At 44.5% G+C, this 16,934-nt stretch overlaps 1 protein-coding gene across 4 annotated transcripts in view; it reads left to right on the top strand.

The window, feature by feature from the left end:
- The first annotated feature begins 570 nt into the window (after positions 1-570).
- ZNF541 (zinc finger protein 541) overlaps positions 571-16,934 on the top strand; it is a 37,033-nt gene continuing 20,669 nt past the window's right edge. For 2 of the 4 annotated variants that reach the window (XM_029237065.1, XM_029237083.1), the window contains exons 1-3: positions 571-1,243; positions 11,744-12,148; positions 16,689-16,932. In XM_029237065.1, the coding sequence (XP_029092898.1) occupies positions 11,842-12,148; positions 16,689-16,932 (551 nt within the window). In that variant the 5' untranslated portion in view covers positions 571-1,243; positions 11,744-11,841. Of the gene's footprint in view, positions 1,244-11,736; positions 12,149-16,688; positions 16,933-16,934 lie in introns of those variants that run through there. The other 2 variants (XM_029237071.1, XM_029237076.1) reach the window with 2 other exon arrangements.

The raw sequence follows: 16,934 nt of genomic DNA, 5'->3' as shown, positions 1-16,934 counted from the left end.
CGCGGGGGAGGCGGGGGCCGCTGGGAGGCCCGCAAGGCGCGAGGCCCGGCGCGCGAGCCCCCGGGGGCGGGTAAAACCCGGTTGCTGCTGCCCTTGCCCCGCTCCCCTTCCTTCCTACCCCGTCCTTTCCCTCCCCTTCCTCATTCTTCAACCCCTCCCCCCTTTTAAAATTTAATTCGTTTATATTTCTTCTTCAGGGGGGCCCAATCTCCCTTTCGAGGGGCGCAGCAGGCGCGGCGGGTGCCCCTCGCATCGCGTCACGCACGCACCTTCTGCATCCCCGCAGCCCCTTCCCCCTTGGAGAAGACTCTCTTCAGAGGCCCCTGGCCAACTTTTCTTTCCTACCCCGTCCCCCCAGGCCCCAACTGCCCCCTCACAGCTCCCCAGCTCGCGCCTCGGGCCCTACCCGACCTTCGCACTTTCTGCATCTCGGCCTTGCATTCGCCCTCGGCTTTCTAGGCCCCTGGTGCTAAAATCTCCTTACCTCCTGAAGAGACACCCCCCCCCCCCCCCCCCCGCCTTTAGGGGACCCAGATTTGTTTCCTTTTTGGATCTTCCAGCAAAACCAAAAAGCCCTCCCAGACTCCTTGATTACGCCCCTCCCCCTCCTTTTAGGAGCTTCCTCTAGCAAAAAAATTATTTTTTCTTTCCCAGATTTCTCCTCCATTGAGGATCACTTTCCAGCAAAAATTCTTTCTTCCCACCAAGAGTCCCCCTGTTTGGAAAATCTTTCCACTGATAACAAACCAACTCAGTCCTTCCATTTTCTCTGTCGTATAATATTTATTTTTCCAACCCTCTTCCCCAACTCACCATCGAAAACCCCTTTTCATCACCAGTTCCACCCCAATTAGGCTTCTCCCAGCAAAGCTCTCCAGGTTCCTTTCCAAGGGAGGAAAAATAAGGAAAGAAGGAAAAAAATAACTCCTTTAACAACAAAATCCCTTTTCCTACCTAGATCTCCCCAGTTCAGTATTGCTTTCTTCTTTCTTCCAAAAATTGCCAATCTCCCTCAATTTCACACCTGTGCCCTTGCTTCTTTGGGGACCCAAGTTCTGACTGCACCTGCCTTTCCACCACCTGCTTTCAGGGCAAAAGAAGTTGGATGAGTGTCCCAAATTTATTATCCAGCCTTCCAGGAGGAAATATCTAATGGTCTGTCACCTGAACCCCCTTCCCTGTGGGACCTAAACTGGGCCCTCCTGTTCCCTCGAGATTCTTTCATTCACTCGCACTTCTCCTGGTGAGTTTCCTCCCTTTGCACTTGTCCGAGGACATCCACTTTGTCAGATGGATTCCTTTCGTTCTCAGAAGGGTTTCTCGTCAATCCAAGGGTCTCTGTACCAATGGTGAAACCATTAGAAGTTGCTGCTTTGGGAGGTCAGATGAGGAAAAGGGTTATTTATTGTACATGTTGACTGCTCTGTAGGAATGCAGACATTTATTAGATGGGTGTATGTTTTATCATTTATTGCAAAGAAACCCTTTTTTTCCCCTCTAGCTCAGAAACTTAGATACCTACAGGGGATGGGCAGGTAAAGGCCCAGACTCTGGCGAACCTAAGATTGTGTTCCCCATCTAAGCGATGCCAGCCAGTGGAAATGGCCAAGTGGAAATGTCAGGGCAGTGTTGCCAGAACTTTTACTTTCTTTTTTTTTTTTTTCCAGAAGAAACCAGAACACTGTCTTTATGTGAAGCTTTTTGATCTTTAAATGTTGACAACCAATTTAATAGGTATTTAAAGACCTTTATTTAAATATTAGTATTTAATATATTTATTAAAAATAGTAAATATTTAAATTTTAATTAAATATTTAATTTTTAAATTAAATATTTAAATTTTAAATTATTAAAGTATTTAAAGACCACACCAGGGTGTGGGACCTTGCAAAACATGTTACTGGCCACCAGTTTGGAATTTGGGGTTTAGGTTAGACACATATACACACCTATTTGGACCCATGCATACACGCTGGACTTTTTCTCTTCAGAGCAGCAGTTCTCAGACTTTTTTATCTTAGGACCCCTTTACGCTTAAAAATTATTGAAGACCTCAGGGTATTTTTGTGCATGTGAACTGTATCTGCTGATATTTGCTGTATTAAAAGTTTAAACAAATTTTTTAAAATTAATTCATTTAAAAATAGCAATAGTAAACCCATTATATATTAACATAATTGACATTTTTATTAAAAAACTATATTTCAGAAGGTAAAAATTTAGCAAGAATAGTGGCATCGTTTTACTTTTGGGGGGGCTGCGTTGGGTCTTTAATGCTGTGCGCGGGCTTTTCTCTAGTTACGGTGAGCGGGGGCTACTCTTCATTGCAATGAACAGGCTTCTCATTGCAGTGGCTTCTCTTGTTGCAGACCACGGGCTCTAGGCACATGGGCTTCAGTAGTTGCGGCTCATGGGTTTAATTGCTCTGCGGCATGTGGGATCATCCCCGACCAGGGCTCGAACCCATGTCCCCTGCATTGTTAGGCGGATTCTTAACCACTGAGCCACCAGGGAAGTCCCGTTTTACATTTTTAGAGTCATCTGGAGTCTTATATCTGCTTCTGCATTCAGCCTTTTTGTTTGTTTGTTTGTTTTTTGCGGTACGCGGGCCTCTCACTGTTGTGGCCTCTCCCGTTGCGGAGCACAGGCTCCAGATGCGCAGGCTCAGCGGCCATGGCTCACGGGCCCAGCCGCTCCGCGGCATGTGGGATCTTCCCGGACCGGGGCACGAACCCGCGTCCCCTGCATCGGCAGGCGGACTCAACCACTGCGCCACCAGGGAAGCCCTGCATTCAGCCTTTCGAGATAAGTCCTGTAGCCCCTGGAAAGTTTCGCTGAATAGGAAGGGCAGATAACATCTGAATATTGTTATGAAAATAATTTTGACCTCACACACTCCCTGAAAAACTCTCGAGGACCCCAGGGGTCCTCTCATTGTCCTCACTACGAAAATGTCTATTCTAGATTTTAACGATTATCTGCATTTTCTGGTAGGAAGAGCTTGTGGAGTGAGAAACTTTGATGTCTCTTTTCCTCGTTTAGTTAATACTATGTAAGAAGTCTCTCTGGCAAGTGCAGTCATAGCCTTCTGATTCCTGTATGTCGTTCTGTTTTCCAGCATAAGCTTTATAGCTGCTTTTTAAATGAGCGATCAGAGGAAATGAGTTAAACTTATGGTTAAAATTATATATTTGTTACATGGCTAGAGGAGGAATTTTCCTTGGTTGTTCAACTGAAGAATGTAAGTGCAGAGTATAGGGCAGGAATCCCAGCGTCAAGCGTGGAATCACCGCACAGTGAGTGGTTAAGGGTGAGGGCTTTGAAGTCAGACTTCCCAGGGTTGAATGCTAACCTTGATTTGGGACAAGTTACTTAACTTCTGTGGACTTTATTCACCTCATCCATAAAATAGGGTTAATAATATAGTTTATGCCTCAAAGGGATGTTGTGGGAATTAAATGAAGTGATACATAAGTGATTGCAGTAATGCTTGGAACATGATAAAGCTTTGGTAAATGTTTGCTGCTATTCTTAGTATTATGATGGTGGTTATTATGGGGGCCAAGCTGGAAGTAAGTGGGGACTGTGGGACCTGGAGGCCATTGCCCCATCCAGGGATGGCCGTTGTCCCTCACTCTATCCTATTATTACCTATCCGGGAATATCAAATCTAATCATTTTCAAGAGAAGTCAGAAATTCATATCTCTAGGTGTAATCTCCCCATTAAAAAAAATGTTGGTGACTGATCCAATTTTTTTTTTTGATATTCAGGAAATCTGATCCAATTTTTTTTTTTGATCCAGTTTTAAAAAACACTGTGTAGGTTAAACAAAACAAGCCTGTAGTTTACAACAATGTTTGGAGTGGGAAAATAAGGAAAGAATTGGCGTCGGCGGGGTAAAAGCTGCAAGTCTCTCCTACCTCCCAGCTCCCAACAACCTGATGTTACTGAGACATGATCACTGTCTCCCTGGTAACACTGATGCAGAGAGAGGAAGAGAAGGTGGCTCTTGGTGGGGAGGGAGAGGTGGCAAAGCTGACACACCAACAGGTTAGGGCTGCTCAAAGAGGAAGAGAGGTTGCCCAATGGAATCCTGTCACTCATAAGGAAAGAGATGCAGAGAGCCTTCTTTTAGCAGAGAGCCTTCTTTTATCAGAGTTCTGTGACCAGCAAGATGCTATAAGAAGTATAGACACATAAGGCAGAGTCAAAGTCATCCTAGAGCTTATAGTCCGGGGGAAAATAGAAGAACCTGAAAGATAATTAAATTTTGAATCCATTCAGGATGAGTGTTACGTGGATTGTCAGACAAGTGCTTATCAGAGTTCAGAGGAGGGGGAAATAATCTCAGACTTAGTTATGTTGGGAGTATTCTCTGTAGTAGAGGGGGCGTTTCGGTCTGATTTGGAAGCGTTTCATTTGGTAAAGCCAAGTAAAGAGAAGGTGGTCAAGGGAAACAGCACAAATCAGTGTCATAAATTCGGATGTCTTGAGGGGCTGGGCAGGGCATATAGATGAGTGGGATGGGCAGGTGTGAGAGGTTAGGGAGTGGTGAGGACTGTGGCAAACTGGAGAGTGCATGCTGTGTCTAAAGGCAGCTGCGGCTTCTCAGCTCCAGCCAGTTGTTGCTTTGTGGACTCAGTGTTGACAGAGCAACAGATATTTTCCCCCAGGTTTTTAAATAGAAGCTGGACAACCTTATTTTCAATGCAGTGTCCCAGGTGGTAGCCACAAGCCACTTGTAGCTAACTTAATTACAATTAAATAAAATAAAGAACTTAATGTGTCAGTTGCACTAGCTGCATTTCTAGCTGCTCATTAACTGCATGTGCTGAGCGGCTATCATTGGACAATGCAGATTTAGAACATTTCCAGCAGCGCAGAAAGTTCTTTTGGACAGTGATACTATGTCCAAAAAAACTCTGACAGATTTTTCAACTTGATAACTAATTGAAAAATATTGAAATTTACTGCAGGCTGAGTAAAACATTTTTATAGAACAGGTAGATATTGAAATTGTTCTCTCCCTTCCCTCCAAACAAGGCCTCAGTAAATATTATTTACCTAATTGTGGATTTATGGCTGTGGTCTAGAATCTATGGTGGGTTACTTTCCCAAGAGGTTGTAGCATTTCGCAGGAGAATCTGTTTCTCCTCCTACCCCACCAGTCGTGGAATGATAGGCCTTTTTTATTTGTATTTTTAAATTTTTATTATTATTATTTTTTTCTTTTGCAGTACGCGGGCCTCTCACTGCTGTGGCCTCTCCCATTGTGGAGCACAGGCTCCAGACGCGCAGGCTCAGCGGCCATGGCTCACGGGCCCAGCCGCTCCGCAGCATGTGGGATCCTCCCGGACCAGGGCACGAACCCATGTCCCCTGCATCGGCAGGCGGACTCTCAACCACTGCACCACCAGGGAATCCCCGATAGGCCTTTTTTAAAAGAAAAAAAAAATTAAGATTGCTTTGGATCCCCAGTGTCGACTTAAATTGTTTTTTAAACTATTAAACAAGGCCTAAATGATGATAAAATGAGGCACAAGTTCCTAAAGCTTACAGCTCTCGTGCCACCATAAAGCCAAAGTCAATTTGCCAATCGAGTAGAAACAAAGCAACCAAACTAGTGTAACTCAAATTACAAACATTAATTTAATGGGAGGGATGCTATTTTGCTGGAATTTAACTGCTTCCTTGAAACAAATACTTTGCAGACTGCCACACCGGGCCCTTTTGGGTTTAGCAGGCTCTGTGGTATCTCAGATCTCTCATCCCTTTTTTCAGTTTGAACTGCAGCAAAACCTCCACTTGTACCATGATGTCCACTGGCTTTAGTTGAGCCCAAAAGCATTATCATGAGCTAAATCCACCTCTATCCTCTTCTCATTAGCCTGCAGCAATTAAAGTAGCCCTAGTCAGCGTTAGTGGCATTAGAGCAATTATAAACAAACCCCGGGCATTGAAACCAAATGGTAGTATTACTGGGTTATAAAGTGGTGATCCAATAATCCAGATATACAGATTTTCTTGTTTTAGATTGTTCTCAAAATGAAAGCACAACATTACAAAATTCTTGTAAAGAGTAGTTGGACGCTTGGGAATGTCTCCAGGGGACCAGAAACCCTGCCCTACAGAGACTAGCGGGGAGCTCTGTGCATAGAAGTTGCTAAAACTTGTTGAATTGAATTTATCTGTTGACAGAACAAGAGCAAGTTCAATATTGGTTGAGCAGGGGGTGGGGGGGTTGCTTTACTATCTGGAAAAGGATGTAAATATCAAAGCCCAGCCTTTGGACTTTTGGCGTGCCTGCCTGAGGTTGTAACTGGACCAGTTTGTTCTATGGACTGTAGGAATATGTTGGAAGGAAGGCGATTCGGCATTGGGGAAATCCCGAGACATAATCCTGTCTCCCACCCTGCCCCCATTGGCACCTTTTGTGTTTTCTAGTATAATTGGTGCAGTGCAATCTACAGATTAATTTATAGGGAATTAGTATTGTGCAGCGGGTAAGAACACAAGCTCTAAAGTCAAAATATCTAGGTTTAAGATCTGGTTCAGCTACCTGTTAAGTGTGTGACTGTGGACAAATGATTTACCCTCTCAGAGTCCCTTTTCTTCTCTGCAAAGTGGGAGTAATGATAGAACCGACTTCGGGGTCGTTGTGAGGGGAGAGTGACTTAAGGCACGAAGAGCACTTGGTGTGATACCTGACAAGGAGAAAATGCTTACGGTTTTACTTTATAAGATGTTGCTTTATGTTACTTTTAAATAATGCTTTATGTTGTATATTATTTGCTTGTTTTTATAGTTGGGAGGTGAAGGAGATGGGTTCTTTTCCCCTTGGAGTGCTGGGAACACTTTATAGCAGCACTGTAGAAGAAACTTTGGAATTGGCAGAGAAATTCACTTTGCCTTAAAATACAAACTTCTGTCATCCGCATTCCCTTGTCTGCAATTTAGAATCCCCAAAAGCTCTGAAAATGCTGAGGTGGCTCAAACCTCTTTGTGGCCACACCTGAACTCACATATTGCGCTTTACTGTCTTTATTTATTCTGTTTACTCTGAGTTGTCAGGGTTTCAATGCAGAAAGAATGATTTGGTCACCAGGTGCTGCCCTGGACCCACTGGCGGTTACTTACCGTGTGGCGTATGCATTGATTTACCTTTCTGAATCCCTCAGATTCTGAATTCTGAAACTCACTTGGGTCCTGGAGTTCTGGTACAGGATTTCAGACCTGCACTGAACTTTAATTTGAGCGCCCTCGGTAGGCAACTTGCACAGACACACAGGTGGACACATGATGTGACCCTCAGACATTGTGGACACATGATGTGACCCTCAGACATTGTGCTTGCAGCTAGTCTGTTACATTGCAACATGAAAGGTTTAAGAACAATCGAAACCTATGGCCTAGGAAACTAGCCCAAACTCCAGTTATTCTATTATCCACTAGATTTATCAGTGAGTCGTCCAGCGTTTATTACATGTCTAGCTATGGACAGAACTACGCGTGATAGCCCAGGATGGAAACAACCCAGATACTCATCAGCAGATGAATGGATGAAGAAAATGTGTTCTGTCCACACGGTGGAAAAGCGTTCACCCATAAAAGGGAATAAAGTGATGGTATGTGCCCCAAGGGGGGGATCAAACTCGAAAATGCTATGCTTAGTGAAAGCAGCGAGACAGAAAAGGCTGCATATTGTTTGATGCCGTTTATATGAAATGGATGGCCCTCTCCATACTTTGCATACGTCATAATTTTTTGTTGAAAAACTGGACATTTTGAATATTATAATATGGTAACTCTGGGAATCAGATTCTCCCCTGCATCTCCACCCCAGGCTTTGCTGTCGTCCACTGTGGGTTGTAATTGTTTGTTCGTTTAGTGACTTCTCTAGGCTATTTTTATAAAGATTGTATTTTTTGTCATGCGTGGTCAGTGAAGTCTCTCTTCTGAGATTTGACAGAGATTTTCTCAAGTGTCCAAAGAGACATTTGACAGAGATTTCCTTAAATGTCCAAGGCAAAACAAACAAACCCCATGTCAAACAACTCACAGTCTCTGCAGTTGAGATCTGGGTGAGTGTTGGGACAGGCCTTCAACATTCAGCAGGCAGCTTACAGCTTACGTTGGGTCTTCACTGCTGTGCGCAGGCTTTCTCTAGTTGCGGCGAGCGGGGGCTACCCTTCGTTGCGGTGCACGGGCTTCTCATCTTGGTGGCTTCTCTTGTTGCGGCGCATGGGCTCCAGGCACGCGGGCTTCAGTAGTTGTGGCACGCGGGCTCAGTAGTTGTGGCGCACGGGCTTAGTTGCTCCGCGACATGTGAGATCTTCCCGGACCAGGGATCGAACCCGTGTTCCTAACCACTGTGCCACCAGGGAAGTCCAATAGCTCTTTGCTTTTTATTGCTGGATAATATCCCATTGTATGATGTACCGCAGTTTGTTTATCCATTCTTCTTTTGAGAGACATCTTGGTTGCTTCCAGTTTTTGGCAGTTATGAATAAAGCTGCTATAAACATTTGTATGGACATAAGTTTTCAGCTCATTGGGGTGGATACGTAGAAGTGCGATGGCTGGATGGTATGGTAAGGCCCTGTTTATGTTTAGCTTTGTAAGAAAGTGCCAGTGTGGAGCCCTTTCAGAGCCCTTGTTCCCCAAAGCATCTCACTCTCCAGCTTTTCTCCCTGGCTTTCAGTGCTGTCTGTTGTCGGCCTCAATTAATATCCTTTGCCCCAGGCTGCAGTGACTGGTTGACTGCCTTGAATGTTTTTGACAAATGCCTTCCCCATGGCCACTCTCTGCTCTGAGCAAGTTCTGAGTTAGACACAACTCAGAAGGCAACTCACAAAGGCAACACGTTTTCATTAGACCTTCAGAAGCTATTTGACAGGTCAGGACAGACAGCCTCAGTTCTTTGAGAACAAGGTCCTGTCTGCTCCCTCCCACACCAGGAACCCACAAGAGAACGTGGGTGCTGTCTTCAGAATCACTGCTGAGCTGGAGTGGGGAAGTGGTGGGGGGCGGTTCCTTCACCTTTTTCTTGATAAGTGTTTGCTTGGTTGCTGTAAACCTTACTATTTTCCACAGTTCAGGCAAGGTAGATTTTTTTCACTGTTTCTATGCTGGCATGGATGGGAAGTTTTTAAATTAGTAATGCAAGCTTTTTACCCTTATAGGTCTTTTCAGATAGTCTGTTTCCTCGAGTCAGTTTTGGTAATTTATATCTTTCTAGAAATCTGTCCGTTTTTCTCTGAGTTGCCTAATTTGTTGGCATGCAGTTGTTTATAGTATTCCTTTACAGTCCTTTTAATTTTGTAAGATCATGAGTGATGTCCCTTCTTTAATTTCTGATTTTAATATTTTGAATCTTTTCTCTCTTTTTCTCTTTAGGATAAATTCTACTAGTTTACATGTTACATAGTTTATTCCTTTTCTTTTGCGGTTACGGTTAGATTCTTTTAGTGTGAATACTTAAAGTATGAAGTTAATCTTCATCTTTCTTTTTGTTTTTACTAAATGATTCAAAACCTGTGGTAGTCTTTGAGCCAAAGTCTACAAGGTACAGTCTTATGGCTTGTCTGGAAAAGTCTGTGTGGACTCTTGAATACTGCTTTTCCTGCGCGTTGAGTTCTGCGCTGACTCCTGCCTTTCCTCAGTCTGCAGGTGGTGGTAGACCTTGTCTTCTAGCCTCGCTTCTGTTGAGAAGTTGTAAATGACCTGCCTCGTCTTCCTGGTAGTCTTTAGGGTTTTCTCTTGGTCTTTAGGGTTCTGCAGTTCTGCTTGTGTGTCGAGTAGTGAATTCATTTTTATTTGTCCTGCTCTGGCCTTGCAGTGCTTGTTCATGATTAACCATATACCTTCAAGAATCATATCTTTAAGTCTGGAGTCCTGTGTTTCCGCAGTTCTGGAAGTCCCTCCACCATTCTCTCTAAGATACCATGTCTTCTCCATCCTCTCCTCTTCCCTTTCAGGACCCCTTTTAGGCATATGTTGGACTTTTGCATTTGCTTCTTCATTTGTATTTTCCATTTGTTTCTCTCTCTGCACTGAATTCTGGGGCGGGGGGGAATTATCTTCAGATTGCTCTGCCCGTTCATTATTTGTCTCTTCAGCACTGTTTAATCTGCTGTTTAACCCTCCCAGTGAGTTTTAAATTTAAAAGCCTTTCATTTCTAGAAGTTTCATTTGTTTCTTTTAAAACATGTCCTTGCCCCTCGTGTCCTCTTCTTTTCTCTGCTAGGTTTTGTTGTCTCTCATCCTATTTTTAACTAGTTCTTGTGATGCTTTTCAAGGCTTGTGTGCAGTGTTTTTCTTTCATTTATTTAGTTTTCCTGTGGATGGCTTGGCTCTTCCAGGGTCCCAGGTCTCCCTTTCCTGTGAACTCAAGTCCCTGTTTCCTTTTCCATGTGTTTGTTACAACCTCAGGTCCCAGCCTCCAGGGTAGTGCTCTTTAAGAGAAATATAATATGAGCCATGTATATAATTTAAAATTTGCAAATAGCCACATTAAAAAATAAAGAGGTAGATGAAATTAATTTTAATAATGTATTACATTTAAGCCAGTAGATCCAAAATATTATCATTTAAACATGTAATCAATATGAAAATGAATTATTTGGGGTACTAAGTCTTCCAAATCCAGTGTATTTGACACTCAAAGGAGGTCTCAATTTGGGGCCACATTTCAAGTGTGTCATCGCCACATGTGACTGGTGGCTGCCATATTGGATGACAGTTCCAGGCCCTGTATTGGAGTGTGACTTTCCCCTTGGGCCAACTTGTGCTCGCACCTGTGGCTTTGAGTTTCCTCACTGTTGCTGGCACTTGGGGTCTTACCTGTCTCTTGAGCTTGACTCTGTATTAAAAATGGTCTTTTCTCATATCTCTGTGTGTTTATAGTTGGAGAAAGAGGTCAATTTAGTCCACCATGTTGCCAAAATCCTTTCATTTATTCCTTACAACAATCTATTTTTTCTTCTTTTTCTAAAAATTTTTATTGGAGTATAGTTGATTTACAATGTTGTGTTAGTTTCGGGTGTACAGCAAAGTGAATCAGTTATACACATACATATATCAACTCTTTTTTGAGATTCTTTTCTCATATAGGCCATTACAGAGTATTGAGTAGAGTTCCCTGTACTATACAGCAGGTTCTTATTAGTTATCTGTTTTATATATAGTAGTGTGTATGTCAATCCCAATCTCACAATTTATCCCTCCCCCACACCATCCCCTGGTAACCATAAATTTGTTTTCTACATCCATGATTCTACTTCCATTTTATAAATAAGTTTATTTGTACCCCCCTTTTTTTTAGATTCCACATATAAGTGATAGCATATGATACTTGTCTTTCTGTTTCTGACTTACTTCACTCAGTATGACAATCTCTAGGTCCATCCATGTTGCTGCAAATGGCATTATTTTGTTCTTTTTTATTGCTGAGTAATATTCCATTGTATATATGTACCACATCTTCTTTATCCATTCCTCCGTTGATGGACATTTAGGTTGCTTTTTCCTTACAACAATCTTATGATGGAGGTACTCTTACGCTCAATTTACAGATGAGGAAACTAGGGCTCATGGAGCTTAAGTGACTTGCCCAAGGTCATGTGGCTGTTAAGTGGCCGAGAACAAACCCCCATACAGGTGTGTTTGAATTCCAAGTCCATGCTCTATCCACCATGCATGTTGCCATCTCATAATTGTGATTCCTCCTCGTTCATTCTCAGGAATTAAACACCACCAAGAGCTCTCTCCTCCTTGACTCCTTACACGGCCTTGCTTGTCTAGAGTGTAGCTCTTGGCCGAGACCTGGTAGTGGAGAGCCATGGACCAGTGCAGTCTGGGGGACAAGGGCACCCTTCCATCTGAGATGCACCTCCCTTCGTTTCCCGAGAGCCAGGCGCTCAAATGCAGTGACACCCTCAACCGGGATCTGGGGCCCGGCTCACGAGACCTGCTGTATGACGGCCTGAGCTGCTTGGACCTAGACCCCAGCCTCCCGATGCCCGATGCGCCCAGCGAGATGCTGGAGGACAACTTGGATGCCCTGTCCGTGTATTCAGGGAAGGACAGTGACTCCATGAAGCTGCTGCAGGAGTATGCAGATCCAGAATCTCAGACTTCCTTACAAGGTGAGGCTGTCCACCCGGGTCCCTGGCCTGGCGGGCTGTTTGAGAGTTCCTGTGGCTGGTGAGGGGTTGAGTGTACCCGGAATGGTTAAGAACATTTTTCTCTTCCACGGGCGAATAGGGAACAGTCACTTTTTTCCTACTTGGAAATTGTTCCCAACTTCCTAGTCAAGGAAACTGAACACTGATCCTGGGGAATAACGTTGAGAAACTTGGATGTTTGGGGGTATCCTAATCTCGTGTGTGGTGTGGGCAGACCTTTGAGTTGATGGGACACTTTCCCATCCATCACCACATCTCAGAGGCTCCTTTCGCCTCTGAGATGTCCAGAATGACCCAGTATCCTGTCCACCTGCTCCTTGGTTGTCTAACCTACCTAAGCCTCATTGTCTCCATCTGTAAAGTGGGGGACAATAATACCCACTCTGCTTCCCCCCCAGAGTGACAACAGTAAGAAGCAAAAGAAGAAATGAAAGTAAAAGCACTTTGCAGGCTGTGAAGCACTGGACAGATGGTAGTGGTTTTTACCAATACTGTTAGAATACCTTCCGACAGTCCATTGATGCAGTTCTAAGTCTTTCTCTTCCACAGCGGAGGAGCAAAGGGAGAGCTAATGGAATAGTCAAAGACCTTGGTTAAATCACCTTTTGGTTTACCTTCAGACTTCCGCCATAGGATAGATTTGATTTTTGTTTTTAACCCACTTCATGGGTTCTTGGGTAAGTTGCTTAGACGAGTTGACTAAGAGCTCTTTGATATTTATAATCACACCACACGCGTGGAAGGCCACATCCGGAACAGCCCTGCAGAACAAATGTCAATGTTAATTGGGATCAGCAGCTCAAGAAATGTCCTGCATACTCGCTAGAATGAAAAACTACTGAGGCCCGCACTCCACACAATGTAGACAAGCCATTAGCCTTGTCCCCGTGTTGGAACCATGGCTAAATGTGAAATCCTAGAAACCAAGGACATCCTTGGTATCGCAGATGCTGGGCGAGGCCTGGCTACAGTAATTAAGGTTCTCAACCTGAACCACAGAAATTACCTAAAAATGCTGCTAGGGTGAGTACGTGTGCGTTTTGCTGGGCAGAGAAAGTGTGATTTTTCACCAGATTTTCATATGGGTCTGTGCCCCCCAGCGAATGTTACAAAACATTAATCTAGTTCAATTTTTCCTAATTTGTTTTAAACTTGAGGATTTTTTTTTTTTGGTTACCTTATTTAAAAAAATCCACTGAACGTTAAATTTTAACTCTTTACACTTCTCTAACTTAAATTCAGATTCATACAAATGGATATGCTTATATTTTTTAATTAGAAAAGTAATACATATTTATATAGAAAACTTAGAAAATAAAGAAAAGTAATAACAAGAAAAATCCCCACCATGGCTCCCACACGTGGATTTTTAAAAAACGTAGGTGAAGCCACTAGGGTACACGTGGTTTTGCAGAGATGTATTAAGTGTCTAATTCATTTGAAGTTTCTAAAACTTAGTGTGTCTGCTTTCTTATATGAAGGTAGACTATTCGGTTGTCATTGTAATGGTTATTCCATTGTATTGTCGGACCATATTCTTGCCTGATAGACTGTTATAGTGGATCTGTGAATAACTTTTCCATTGAGTTTTCTCTTGGATGAGTTCTTCACACATATTCCTCCCTGTAGGCTTGCTGGTCGGAGAACACACAGAGTTTTAGAGCTTGTGCACACGCTTTCTGGGAAGAGCAAGTGGCTTCCCGGGCCAGTGACTCAGTGTGCCTGTTTTTCAGTGTCCCAGCAATTTTTTTTTTTTCTTTTTTTGCGGTACGCGGGCCTCTCACTGTTGTGGCCTCTCCCGTTGCGGAGCACAGGCTCCGGACGCGCAGGCTCAGTGGCCATGGCTCACAGGCCCAGCCGCTCCGCGGCATGTGGGATCTTCCCAGACCGGGGCACGAACCCGTGTCCCCTGCATCGGCAGGCGGACTCCCAACTACTGCGGCACCAGGGAAAACCCCCTGCCAATTTTTTTGAAACCACATTTTGTTCTCTAGTTTAACAGTTGCTTTAATGAGCATTTTATTTATTTATTTATTTTTAGAGAAAAACTTCTGTTTATTTATTAGGCTGCGTTGGGTCTTCGTTGCTGCACACGGGCTTTCTCTGTGGCGAGCGGGGGCTACTCTTTGTTGCGGTGCGCGGGCTCTTCATCGCGGTGGCTTCTCGTTGCAGAGCACAGGCTCTAGGTGCATGGGCTTCAGTAATTGTGGCACGTGGGCTCAGTAGTTGAGGCTCGCAGGCTCTAGAGCGCAGGCTCAGTAGCTGTAGGGCACGGGCTTAGTTGCTCGGCGGCATGTGGGATCTTCCCAGACCAGGGCTCGAACCCGTGTCCCCTGCATTGGCAGGCGGATTCTTAACCACTGCGCCACCAGGGAAGTCCTAATGAGCATTTTCTTTTCTTTTTTTTTATTTATTTTAAATACTCATCTTTTTTTTTTTTAAGAATTAATTATTTATTTAGTTGCACTGGGTGTTAGTTGCGGCAGGCGGGCTCCTTAGTTGTGGCATGCGAACTCTTAGTTGCCACATGCATGTGGGATCTAGTTCCCTGACCAGGGATCGAACCCGGGCCCCCTGCATTGGGAGCACGGAGTCTTATCCACTGTGCCACCAGGGAAGTCCTCTAATGAGCATTTTAAAAGTAAGTTAGCAAGGCAAGGACTTTACCACATGGGAGTCCTATTTTCCCTCATTTAAATTGTTAGAATCATTCGACCCCTCGACCCAGCAGTTTTTCATATGAAGAAGATGTAGACCAGGCAGGTTAAGTGACAAATGGCCAGAGACAGAGTTGGGATGGGAGTCGAAGTTCCTTTCTGCTGTGTCTCTCAAGCTACATCTCAGCCACAGAGAATTAGCATTTGGGGTCCTTTGGTGCAATATCCACGCCCTGACCCGTTGGATTCTTGGGTCCAGCCTCTGCTGCATCCTAGATGAAGGGCAGTTTCTAAACTTGCTATCGCGTGAGGCAGTCTAATCCATCTTAAGGGGCAGAAAAATCTTCCATGATTCATCCATCCAACAGTTACTGCGTGCCTACGAGTACAAGAATGGGAATCCCAGGAGCTGGGTACACAGCAGCAAGCCTGCAGAGTTCTTAGTTCTTGTATCCACTGTCCTTACGTTTCTAGTGATTTAAAATCAGCTTCCCTATACTTTTCTTTTTGTACATCTTTTTAATATAAATTTATTTATTTATTTTTGGCTGCGTTTGGTCTTCGTTGCTGCATGTGGGCTTTCTCTAGTTGCAGCAAGTGGGGACTATTCTTCGTTCCGGTTCATGGACTTCTCATTGAGGTGGCTTCTCTTGTTGCGGAGCACGGGCTCTGGGCGCGTGGGCTTCAGTAGATGCGGCACGCGGGCTCAGTACTTGTGGCGCATGGGCTTAGTTGCTCTGCGGCACGTTGGGATCTTCCTGGACCAGGGCTCGAACCCATGTCCCTTGCATTGGCAGGCAGATTCTTAATCACTGCGCCACCAGGGAAATCCCTCCCTTTACCTTTTATTCATCAAATCTAGCTCTGCCCCTTGTAGCAAGACAGAAGCAATCTGCTCCCTCCTCCACATCCTGGCCCTTCAGCTACTTGAAGACATCTCCCTCTCCCACACGGACATTCCCAGCCCCTTCACTTGTTCCTCTGATGACGTGATTCGTGGAAATACCTTTTATCATTTACCCAAGGAGTACAGAAACATGGAAAATTCAGATATACAGGAAAAGGAAAATTAAGTTGATCCATGATCCTACCAATCAATCCCATTCTGTTTGTTTCTATTCAAATTTATTCTTCCCTTTTAAAGACTAGATCATTCTGTTTTTCAACAGTCCTCTTGTTAGTGGCACAGCACTTAGTGGTACAGCATGAACATCCTTTCACGTCATCGGATATTTTCCTACAGTTTTATCTTAAATGCCTGCGCCATAGACCATTGAGACCAGAATGCAGTCACCCACCTGCCCTTGTGTCAGTTATTAGGTGGTTTCTCACATTTCACCAGGAAAAACAATGCTGCAGTTAACTCACTTGCAGTTAACTGCAAGATCTCCGTTAATTTGTACAGATCTGCGTTAATTTCCTTAATTAAAAAACCCAGAGTGGAATTGGCTGGGAGAAAGGACTTAAACTTTTCTAAGATTTTGCATTGTACATTTCTGGATTGCACTTGCAAGTGTGCTGTTGATGTTACCGTCATGAAGCCCTGCCCATCGTGTCACTCTGTCCTGGAAGCGCTCAGACTGTTGCTGCCCCTTCCCTTAGCCCCAAGTGTGGCTTCAAGATTGGGTGCTGCCCTGGAGGGGTGGCCTGACCAGGGTCCCTTCTCCCCCTCACCTGGTGCTAAACCTGGTCGTCTCTGCGAGTGAAGCTGCTGAAGTTGGGGTTCTTGGCCAATTCCCTGAGTTGGACTCAGCTTCTGAAGTTGGTCCGAGGGTGGTAGAGTGCTTCCGCCCGGACTCCGATGTCCCCGGATGTCATAACCTGTGCTTTCTCCCTCTGTCTAGACCTGGGGCTAGGCGTGCTCAAGGTGCCCAAAGAGGCTGACAAAGGAGGCAGGGCCACGTCTGGGAGCACAAGGAAAGGAAAGCGGCAGCACAGTTCCCCTCAGAACCCACTCCTGGACTGCAGCCTCTGTGGGAAGGTGTTCAGCAGTGCCAGTTCTCTCAGCAAGCACTACCTGACGCACAGCCAGGAAAGGAGACACGTGTGCAAAATCTGCAGCAAGGCCTTTAAGCGTCAGGACCACCTGT

The sequence above is a fragment of the Monodon monoceros genome, unplaced genomic scaffold, assembly GCF_005190385.1.
Source record: "Monodon monoceros isolate NGI ecotype Baffin Bay Population unplaced genomic scaffold, NGI_Narwhal_1 Super_Scaffold_10, whole genome shotgun sequence".
NCBI classification, from domain to species: Eukaryota; Metazoa; Chordata; class Mammalia; order Artiodactyla; family Monodontidae; genus Monodon; species Monodon monoceros.
The sequence above is the reverse complement of the archived record's forward strand: the minus strand, read 5'-3'. Positions and strand labels throughout refer to the sequence as shown.